This window comes from Rhododendron vialii, chromosome 3a (genome assembly GCF_030253575.1).
Source record: "Rhododendron vialii isolate Sample 1 chromosome 3a, ASM3025357v1".
Lineage (NCBI taxonomy): Eukaryota > Viridiplantae > Streptophyta > Magnoliopsida > Ericales > Ericaceae > Rhododendron > Rhododendron vialii.
Window position 1 is genome coordinate 4,565,606 of NC_080559.1, and position 11,271 is coordinate 4,576,876.

The following is an 11,271-nucleotide window of genomic DNA, read 5'->3' on the forward strand; positions in this document are numbered from 1 at the left end:
CTTTGACAAGTACTTAGAATACCTAAAAACACTACATATTAAGTCTGTGAATATGTTCTTGAGTGACTTGTTGATCTTTATAGACGAGTCAAGGTTTATCCGATTATTAATTTCAAGGCTTCAAAATTAGTCGGTGCATGTAAGATGGCACAAACATCTAGTTATAAAAAAAAGAAAACAAGTGAGTTTTTCTCCTAAAAATAATGGAAGCTTTGCCAAATGAAGCTAATAAGAGGAAGATCCGCAAGCTTTTAAACATGCTTTCTTCCTTCCTTCCCAACTAAGGATAAGACCCTAGACATGAATATATTCTTTACTTTAGAAATGATGGTCAAGTTGTACTTCCTCTTTTCCTTTCATTCAGATTCGCTTTCTAGAGGAGTCACAATAAAAAAAATCAAAAGAAAACAAAAGATCTATCTAACCCAAAACAGAAACAATTTAGAAATAAGAAAACAACCAAAATACTCCAGAAAAGAAAAGTATGTGCGGGTACAAGTTGCTTTGATCATTGGCCTAAAATCCCCCTTTCTAGGGCCCTGTTAGCTGCTGATTCCCCCCAGTAGTTTTCTTGTCAATTTTCTTGTTTCTTTCCTCCCTGCTTTTGCTTTATGTTGTCATCTTCACTGAAAAAAGGAATAAGGAAATGGAATTTGCCAATAATTTTAGTCTTTTCTGAAGAAAGTGCGCGCGAGAGTACACTTGGGTACTCCTGGAGGAGCCTACATGGTAAGTCCGGGATCCTGTAGGATGTATAGGGTGGGCTGCCCTACAGGGTTATAGTACGGCTAATTCGGCTGTCCATTTTGACAATGAACGGAGGCTATAGGATTTCTAAATTCTTCTAGCATGAGTTACTGCAACACAAGACAAAGAGGCTGATGTGGTTAAAATGAAGCGTAAGCATCACCTATAGTCGGGAAAAATTGAGTCTTGTATTCAGCATCTCCTGCAGTTGTTTTTTTTGTTTTTATAATGTTTGTCTGTGTTGGCCAAATCATTAGAACAGTCCCGACAGGCTTAGGCTCTTGTGGGCGAAAAATCGCTTGCGACTCCCTTCACATGACCATCTTCAATTGGATTGGATTGAATAGGTAAGTTTTCTGTTTTAATGATTTCTATACAAAAGCGGAGAGGGCCCGATTATCAAGTAGCGGATTGCCTCTAAGCTGGAAAAGTTTGGACATTTGTGAGTAGAGACAATTCTTAGTATTATCTAAAGCACGGGTGACGCAGACACTAGCCATGAATTCCAGGATTTCTGCCGATAAAAAAAAAAAAATGAATTTCAGGATTTCCTTCCCTGTGATCCCACATGAACTGTGCAAAAGTTGAAAAGAGAATTCTGAGTACCTATTTTGCAAGTTTGTGTCGCTTGAAACCCGTACCCATCGTGTAAACTGAAAAACCTGTGCCCAATGCGGAAATACAGGAGTATAATGGTATGAAAAGATAGGAAACATCTCACAGTCAGGCAGAGAGACAACATAGTTAGGTTAGCAGGAGACAAGGGCTTCATACCTAATATTCCCACTTACCATTTTCTATTCAGTGTTCACACCTGTTATACTCAAACATTTGTCCATGCCCAAACCTGTCTCCAACTTTCTGTTTTTGTAATTCTGGTATTCGGACCAGCTTACGCACACTTTGATTAATCCTGGGGGACCAATCACACTGCACACCCGAGGGGGTCCCAATTACAAACGAGAGCAAAGTTCTGTGTGGAGTGTGAATTGGTCCCAAAAGAGTTGATAACATCTAAGATGTTTCGAACCTCAAACCTTAAGAGAGAGTAAACCCAAGTCCCAGCCCCTTGGGGTTAACCTGTCTCCACTTTTACAACCGGCTATAAGAAAGAAACAACTAGCAATGAATAGATCTGGCCATGCCTTCAGTACATTCCCTATGAATGAAACTAAGAAAAGAGACTTTTAGCATCCAAAAAGCCTTTCTCTCAAAGGAAATTAATATAGGATCATTCAAAAAAATAAGAGAGAATTGAACAACAAAGTTTGGACCATAACGGTGCGATGATGCACCGATAGATATAGCTGACACATTCCGAGGATATGATCACTCAGTACTTCTCTAAGATTTCCGAAAGTGACGAATACGTTCCCAGGATCGCACTAACGACACCCAACACGATAGTTCCGGTACTCAACACAACCTGGATTTGTGAAAGTAAAGAGAAGTTGTAGAGAGATGTAAGTTCGACAAACAATAGCAAATATTGAGAACAAGAAATTGTAAAGTCGTGCACTATTCCAAATGAGTTTTCTCATTAAAACTCTTCATCCACACCCTTTTTCTTGTTTCATGTTGGGAGTGGGAAGAGGGAAAACACAGACAACAATATTTGAAGCTTCAAGTAGTAAATTGTGAAATTTGTGTCAAAAAGGTATGGGAGAGACAATTATGTCTTTCCTCTAAGAAATGATTTCCAGCTTCATAACCAAAAGAGACCAAGAAACCATTTCAACAGTTTTCATATTGATAAATTCTTGATCCTTGAACGTGATCCTCACTGATAGCAGTTTTCTTGGGTGCAAAAATCCACCCAGTTTTCTTTTTGGTTGCTCCCATTGATGGAGAGAGAGTCTTAATTTCCACAAACATGAACTTTAAATCGAGGAATCTTACCTGAGTTGTTGTCGGCTTCTTTACAATTCTAAGAAAACACAAAGCTGGCATTATCACCGCCTGAATAATACCAAAATGCACCTTTGATCAGCGTAACACACACTAAAGAATATGTACCTCGAGAAATTAACCAAAAAAAAGTCGCAACAAACCAAAGACAACCAACATCAGGAGAAGTTGGTGATGATGTACAATCTTTACGAAGGTTTAAATGCATCACTGTTGTTTTTATCTTGGCTTTCACCTTGTCTGATTACAACTCAGTTATGGTTAAGAATATTAAGATTCTCAATTCAATAAATACGATGTTATCCAAGGTTTTCATAAAGCATCTCTTCCCAAGGTTTTCAAAATTTTCTAGACATAATGTGAAATTTCTCTTTGTTTCAAGACTGCCTTAGCCTTAATAACGTACGAACATAGTAGTCTGTAGAAAATGGACGCAAATTTCCTGACCCCAACTAATTGAGACTTGGCTTCTTGAGTTCAGTTGAATTGAGTTTTATCAGAACGATAAGACTCAGTACTTTTGAACTTCAATTTCCATATAAAATTACTTCTTTGACTTTCTGGTTGAATTTGTGTGAGAGTAAATAACCTCAATCAAATCAGCTTAAATTCGTAGTCAATCTAGGCAATTCCTTGAACCTAGATTATGCCATAACATTGCTTGAAGAGACCTACTCCGCAGATTCAGGGAGTAAAACACGAATGATCAAGTTTCTTTTTTATTTTTTTGCCAGCAAAAGATATTCCACATGTTACTGGACAACTTCAGGGATAATCCACTCTAGATTGTCCCTATTAAGGATCACCAAGACAACGTATCAATTATGCGATGTATTCACTCGTATAAGTAAAAACATGCAGTTCTAAATAGAATCAGAGGTTTATGCATACCACAAGTACACTGAGAAGAGAACCAATTAAAGCCATCACAAGACCTGCAACAAAAAGAATGAAGTTGAATTCAAGAAGTTGGTCATGTTACGCAATAAAAGAAGAGATACCGTCATTGCATTCCAATTTGTTGAACAATTACTCTTCTTTATAAACATCATCCAACTAAACTAGTCCAACAAGGTCACAAATTGTTACAACAGTGATTTGACTCAACTCCTTATATCAACTACAACACTAAGAAGCAAGGCACTCTATCTATGTGGCTAATTGAGTGTAGCTCTGTGGACTGTGGATATTGTAGACACCGATTCGTATCATAGCACATCACTTACTCTTTTCATTTTTAACACGATCCCCACTGGAGACTGGAGAGCATCACTTCTTCCCTTTGGGAGCTCACTATCCCCACAACCAATGAACCACAATGTCTTACATTGCTAAACTTAAATATTATCCAAATGAACTATGCTTCCAGAGGTTGGAAGACAATTTTCTTTTTCAGAAAAAACAAAAAATGATGACAGACTGGTCATCTTATCTCCTCAGGAAACTTCAGGACCAGAAACTGGCAGTCACATTTTCTGTGTGGAGCCATCTCCCCTAAGATATTGTGGTACTTACTGAAATAGTGTCTTAAACATAATACTGGATCACGTACCAAAGAATGGGATCACAAATGCAACCGCAACAGAAGAAACAACGAGTGCTGTCCGCAGGAGAATGAAACACCAGAAACTAGTAGAGACTCTGATAGGCAACAGTTCCTCGATACTTCTGGCCAGTGGGTTCATCAGCAGGGCATATTTGTACATTGTCAAGGAAGCAAAAAGAAAAAGAAAATACATAATCTGTTGGAAAACATGGTAAAGAAACCCGTTATATACTTTCCCCAACTTAAGTCTTTAGAAAAGGATATTTAGTGAATGGGTTGATCACCTGCAGACAAACAAAAGAAAAACTCAGAACAAAAGCAACAATTGTGCTGTTAGAGACCACCTAAATTGTAAACTCTAAAACCTCCAAATGCAACATTTTAAGCTCAAAATATTACTGGGATGTCCATGTCCGGCACAGAAACGACAAGACACTCACACATGCTTCGGATACTCCTAAATTCATGTCCGGTTTTTCATTATTATTTTATTAATCAAACACACTAGGACCATGCTAGGTCACGTTGGGGGCACGTGGGGGACACACTAGGTACACTTCAAGAAAGCATTAAGTAGTCAGAATGCAATTCTGAAAGATGATCAATGCCCCACGGTCAAAGTTTTCATTATATGTTAGTTAATCATACACGTTAGGGACATGCTAAGTCACATAAGAGGCAAGTGGGGACACACTAGGTACACGTTCAGAAGTCAGAATGCTATTCTAAAAGTTGAGCCACAGTCAAAGTTGTGGATGCTTAGTTCCTGAATTCATATTTAGTACCTGTTGTCTTTGAATCTTCATGATAGTAATAGCATTTGTCTTTTATCCTACTTTGATAGCTAAATGATTACCGCATATCAGTATCCAAGCTTCTAGTCACGCAAACACATATGGACTCATACAAAAGCATAGAAAAAGATAGCAACGGAGGATGGGAAATCTGATACATACTGTTGTCCACAATGCAACTTTGGAGGTTATAGTATGAGGTGGCATATTCAAAGTTATCTGTGATTGTGTGTCTTGACCAAACATGAGAAATCCAAGGATTGCAGCACCCCCATACAGTATAACACACAAAAGAAAGCTGCACATTGAACAAGAAAAGGTGTTTAGAAGATATGCGACTGAAACGCCCATGTCATGAGGAAAATAGTTCCATACCATATTATAAGGGCATTGGTAAATTTTCTTTTATCAGCCATGGATTGGTAAATGTTTGGGAATACAGAATGCCCGGAATAGCAAAACCCATACACACCAATGGCCAAAGGAATACCGCTCCAGTTAACTACCTCACCCTTTTGATGAAATCCAATTCCATCCACTGTACCAAGAAAAAATAAGCAAAGAACTATCACAATTGTCGCGAAGACCCCTCCAGCTGCAAGGTGGAAAAACAAAATTCAGGCAAAAGGTATATATAAGAGGTTCAAATTTTGGACTGACTAAAACTAAATGACTTGTTTTTGTTTTGGTCGAAATTTCTGAGTTCTCCTACTCATCTCGACTCTTGATGAGCAGAATAGGTATTGGAGAGTAAATTTTTTTGATCAATTGCTACAAGAAATTTCACAAAAAAAAGTCAACTACGGATAGTCTGAAGCACCTGAAAGATATGATACGACACGGAGATCCCGCAACCAAACAGTAGGTAGAACAATTAGGGCGAATACTATTCCAAAGAGGTGCATGGAATCCAGTTGAAAACCAGCCCAATACAACGATGTACCAGGAAATATCCTAGTGAGATTATCCCCTTCCAAAGTAATAAATTCCACACAAGATGACTGCACTGGCAGGATATCAATGTCAGAAATGGGAAAAGTACAGTCCAAGTGATTGGAAGATTAACAATCAGTGATCCACTTACATATAACTCCGAGTACAGAACAATCTGCACCAATATCCAAGAGGAAGATAATATGAGCAACTTATAAAATAAGAAGAAAGAGGATTAAACTTACTAGAGCAATCTGTTCATTTTCGCCCTTTTTCTTTTCTGTTTTTCACTTTACTATAGGTAGAGAGCTGGGCTGTTGGAGGAAGGGTTTAACTTTAACCCTTGTACTCTACTTTTCTAACCTATTTGAATGAGTTTCCAAGCATTAAGAGTTGAGGCGAAATTGCATATCGTGGTCGATAGAAGTAAATCTGTATTGGCAGAGTGGCATCATCCAGTTGCAATCAACACATACCATGACAGCTCGAAGTCATACATACATATGACTATACCGATATAACATCGGCAAAATGCATGCGATAGATATCTAGAAAATTAACTGACGTATTTAACTTTGCCCCTCATAGCACCATTAGACAACAACGATACATCTCTTTTGGACTAACTGACATGTCATCTGGTCTACAAAACACGTTAAGAGCTGTAATCAGAAGCTAAAACAACTTACAGATACAAAAAGACGTCCAAATTTTCCAAATGCAGCTTCTCCAATATCTGGGTAGGTTGTGATGCCCTCTCTACTCTCAAAGCAGTGTCGCATAAGAGAAGCAGTATAACAGCAAACCACTGCAAAAAGAACAAGCACCGCCAAGCTTGCCCAGCCGGCTTCTTTCAAAGCGTAGGGTGTAGACAAAATCCCAACTCCAGCCAGTACATTTACCCCTGTTCCATGGAAACCACAACTCGTAGGATATCCCAAAAAAGTCCATCAAGCTAAAGAATTTGACTTGTACAGAAACAGGAAATGGAAATTTCGCCATAAAAAAACAGACTCCTCGCACCATCTCAAAAAACATCAATAATTTTACCAGGAACAACTATCCCAATTCCCAAGTATATGTATCTCATTTCTTAATATTTTCAACAATAGGAAATCATGACCAATTCAGTCTTTAGTTTCTTTTCAAAAACATAAAGCAATTAGATATCCCGTAAACAAAAAAAAGTTAACGAGCAAAAGTAATCAAATACTTCCATGTGCATCAGATAACGCGTTGTAGAGAGCCCCTTCTTTTTAAAGCAGTATGAGATCTCAAACGATACCAAAACTATAGAGGTAAACTCTAATGACCTTACCATTGAATATAGTTTGAGTAAAGCTACATCCATTGCTAATGGGAAATTCTCCGGTGAATTGCTTATGAAGTGGAGCCTTATCAGACCATGATGACTGTGTTCTAGAGATCCTGCCCGAGTCTTCCTTCCGAAAACTCTTTTCATATTCAGGCAGCAATGGCTCCAAATCCAAGCTACTTTTACTATCACTATCACAACCTGAGTATCTGACGCTAGATAGGCGTCGAAGGGTTCCAAATATTGGTGATGCAGTGATTGTGAAGGAATCGGTTGTCTCCCTGCCAAGAAGAAAAGATTATGATTTCTGAGCATTTCAATGACATCAGTTGCCTTTGTCTTATAGAGTTTTCTCCATGGCTATTGTGAACGAAACAATGGAGTATTTCAACCAGTCATTGATCCACTTTGAAAATTTTCTACCAAGTAGCCTTTGAACTTGTGTTCCGGTGTTACCACAAAATGCCAATAACCCAGTAAATTACGCATGGGAAGGCCCGTTTCGCAGTATGGTACACTTACGTGCCAAAACGGCCAAAGCAATCCCAGAATTTCTCTATTTATTTACCTTAATGTTCTATCAGAGAAAATTATATATGACATAGCATACCTATAATGTAAAGAAAGTGGAAATTTAGCAGGACAAGTACAATGTGACACACAAAAGCAGCTCCCTTAGCTTCTCGACAACCATTTTTTTCCAGCTTTATATAAGTCAATTTTGCTCATAAACTATGTCAACTTGAACGAAACACTCCGCCGCAAACTCCCAATTATATACTATGGCTAGAACAAAAGGCTCCCAATTAAATACATGAATGGATGAGCAAATTCAGCACAAGAGTACACAAATGTACCATTCAGGAAATTATGCATGTTAAGACGCAACCATCCTACGAAGTAAGTTTTGGCCTTTTCAACAATGTGAGCCGTCTGCGGCAAAAGCAGGGTGCTATAAAACTATTCCAGACCCAATCAAACAGAATAACCGGCAAGCAACATTTTGATATCTGGTGCGTTACTGTGATATGGGAGAGGGATCATATAGCTACAGCAATTGAGCATTCACATTTAGCGTTTCTAAGTCCTGCAATTGAAGAAGTAGACATACCAGACGTATAAGCTCACATTTCTTGTCTAAAAATTGAAAACCTTCTCGCTTGCGTTTAGCAAGTAAGGAGAATCTGTAAATATATGTGGCAAAATCCTGAAACTCTGCATATTCCACAGTTTCTGTAGCACCACTTTTTCATTCCCTCTTCCGACAACATTTTCTGTAGCACCACTTTTTCTTACTCATAGTATAGGAAATGACTCATGGTTTGTCTAAGAATTTCTGTTTTCCATTAGGTTGTATTCCGCCTGAATTAGCTTCACTTGTATCCTTTGATAGGTGTTCTTAGTTCTTTATATCAGTTGATCTTCTTAAAAACTTTCAGTATAGGAAATGACTCAAAAGAAACATCACACAGGCCAAAACAATACCCAAGACATAGTGTGTACTATAACTTTCTCCTAATTGGAATGTAGACTGGCTTAAGGTTCAAGATGGGATTTTTTGTGAGATTGTGCCAACTTTTGACTTTGGCTATGGATTTGTAACCTTATTTTTACTCAAAACACTTGAGGGAAACTCCATTGGAACTCTTCCCGCTCCTTTACTCAAGCCTATAACGAACACAGTTTTACGCAAAGTGTTACTCAAATCATGGAAAGTCAAATCTTCAATCAAATTCTGGCCATACCCCCAGGGGCGTGGTTTGGCCGCCGGAATAATCAAGTGCGCGCAAGGTGGCCCTGACTCCGGTTATGAAAAAAACTGCTTTTGCTCACATTCATGGCTAGATTTGGGATTATCCACTAGAGTGATTCATATTAAATTCAAGCTTCTGTGTGTGTATGTGAGAGAGAGAGAGAGAGAGAGAGAGAGAGAGAGAGAGAGAGGTACCTGTAACTCTGAGGCCATTGGTGAGAAGAAAAAGGCGGATAAGAAGAAGGAGGAGATCTAAATCTTCGATGGCACTCCTCCTCACCACCTTCACCAACCTCTTCATCACTGCTATTGCTACCACCACCACCATCACCATTTTCATTCCTTTTGTCTTCTATGTCATCATCATCATCATCGTTCTCCAAGAAAAACTCAGACTCTTTCTCTCTCTCCGCCATTGGCAAACAAGCTCTTCAGAACCACAGAACCCCACACCGCCTAAACCACAAAACCAGCACGTATATGTAGTTGTTGTATGTTTATGGACTTGGATCCTCTCCTCTCCGGTCCATGGAAAGTTATTTTAAGTAGGGTTGATAAACGGGTCAAACGGGTCAAGCAAAGCAGATATTTATTTAAAGCTTGGTTTTTTGATTGTGTTCGTTTTGTATTCCAAAATCTAACTCCTTCCTTTGTGCACGGTTTCAATTAATTTTCTCTTAAAATATTACTCTTATTTCTCTACCTCTTTTTTTATTATCCCAAAAACATCCTTGAAAATCCAAACTGAACAAAATTTCGAGTAGCTTAAATTTTTGTTCATTACATGTTACATGAGCGGAAAAATTGTTTGTTCAGATTTCGTTTTGAAAGGTGGATGCTCTTTAAAAAATATATAAGTTTGGTTTGTTTATGTAACAAAACTATCATGAACAATCCTTAATAAACATTTTACGAGCTCAAACTCGATATCTTGGTTTGTCTAGCAACACATTTTGATGATCGAAACCGTCACGTTTTAAATTTTGTTAATTTTAATTAGAGAACCTACATGTCTTGGGATATAAATGAATAGCATTGGGAATTTTTTTAAGATAACCATGTTTCGGAATCATATCAACTGATTTTCTATCATCATTGGTTTTGGCAAAATTACTGTTCTCAACGAAGTCTAAAAATTAAACGATTTCAATTATCAAAATGAATCTGAAAAAAGTCGTATATAATCTTAACAAACCCTCTAATATATGTGTGGACCGTAGAGGATAAACCATGTACTATACTTATGTATATGGCTGGTAGCAAATGACAAAATTACTTACGAATAAGAGAGGAACATAGTGTTACACATATATATGGCATTACACATATATATTAATTGGACCAAATTCCTACCAGTGGGAACGGGAGAGGGGAAGGACAGACAATAAGAAACAAAAAGGATACGATACATGAAATTCGGTCTATGAAAGTGTCCGAAAAAAAAAATGAATTTTTTTACGGACACTTTTATGGTTCGGAACGTTTCGTTTCATGTATTGTACCAGTCCTCAACAATAAAAACAAGATGAAAACAAAAAGACCCTTGTAGAGAAATCAAATGCAAACGTGGTATATATAGCACATGCAAACACATATGGGTTTTGAGAATATTCATACCCCACCCTGTGACACCTAAGTTCCTTTTGTTTTGTTCGTCTGTAGCCTTTGGAGCGGAGAATATTAATGCAGGGTACATGTAAGAGTTTCCGGAGCAATGGATGGCATGGCAACCACTGGTTTCTTCGGTTTGTGTTTTCAAAGAGTTTTTTTAATAATAAATGGGGAGAGATAAGTAGAGTACTGATGGTAATAATTGGAGATAAAATTTATTAGGAACCGTGTTGAAAGATAGGGGTAGTTCTGGAAAACCCTTCGACTCACTTTCTCAATTTTTTTTTCTAGGATGCTTGCTTTCTCTCATAAACAACATTGTTTTGAAAATGTTTAACAACTAGGATAGAATACACAATGAGTAGTAATTAATCACTCTCTCATTTCATATTTTTTTCTAGGATGCTTTCTCATAAACAACATTATTTTGAAAACATTTGACAACTAGGATAGTATACACAATGAGTAGTAATTAATACAAGACTAAATGAACCAAGTCAAGCCCTCAATGACTCTCGTTGTGTATGTGGTGAATGAGGCTTTTGACAACTAGGATAGAATACACAATGAGTAGTAATTAATCGCTTTCTCATTTCATTTTTTTTCTCGGATTCTTTCTTCTAAACAACATTGTTTTGAAAACATTTGACAACTAGGATAGAAT

At 37.7% G+C, this 11,271-nt stretch overlaps 1 protein-coding gene across 2 annotated transcripts; it reads right to left on the reverse strand.

Moving 5' to 3' along the window:
- Nucleotides 1-1,852: 1,852 nt before the first annotated feature.
- On the reverse strand, nt 1,853-9,517 carry LOC131320400 (amino acid transporter AVT1A-like). 2 transcript variants are annotated; one of them, XM_058351105.1, is made up of 12 exons: nt 9,192-9,517; nt 7,247-7,524; nt 6,618-6,832; nt 6,080-6,103; nt 5,816-5,996; nt 5,371-5,533; nt 5,158-5,293; nt 4,462-4,485; nt 4,208-4,349; nt 3,547-3,590; nt 2,647-2,706; nt 1,853-2,173 (listed from the first exon to the last, which is right to left on the reverse strand). In XM_058351105.1, exons 1-12 carry the CDS (start codon nt 9,410-9,412, stop codon nt 2,081-2,083), a joined length of 1,581 nt encoding a protein of 526 aa, XP_058207088.1. In that variant the 5' UTR covers nt 9,413-9,517; the 3' UTR covers nt 1,853-2,080. The 2 variants fall into 2 exon arrangements, with proteins under 2 accessions (XP_058207088.1, XP_058207086.1); XM_058351103.1 differs by having other exon boundaries at nt 5,371-5,590; nt 9,192-9,515.
- Between the last annotated feature and the right edge of the window lie 1,754 nt (nt 9,518-11,271).

Bases quoted from the DNA above. Each gene is read 5' to 3' on its own strand.
- LOC131320400 (XM_058351103.1), bottom strand. From the start codon at position 9,412: ATGGCGGAGAGAGAGAAAGAGTCTGAGTTTTTCTTGGAGAACGATGAT. The intron at 5,997-6,079 runs GTAAGTGGATCA...CTGCCAGTGCAG, and splicing joins TTCTGTACTCGGAGTTATAT to TCATCTTGTGTGGAATTTAT. The intron at 5,294-5,370 runs GTATGGAACTAT...TTCAATGTGCAG, and splicing joins ACCAATGCCCTTATAATATG to CTTTCTTTTGTGTGTTATAC.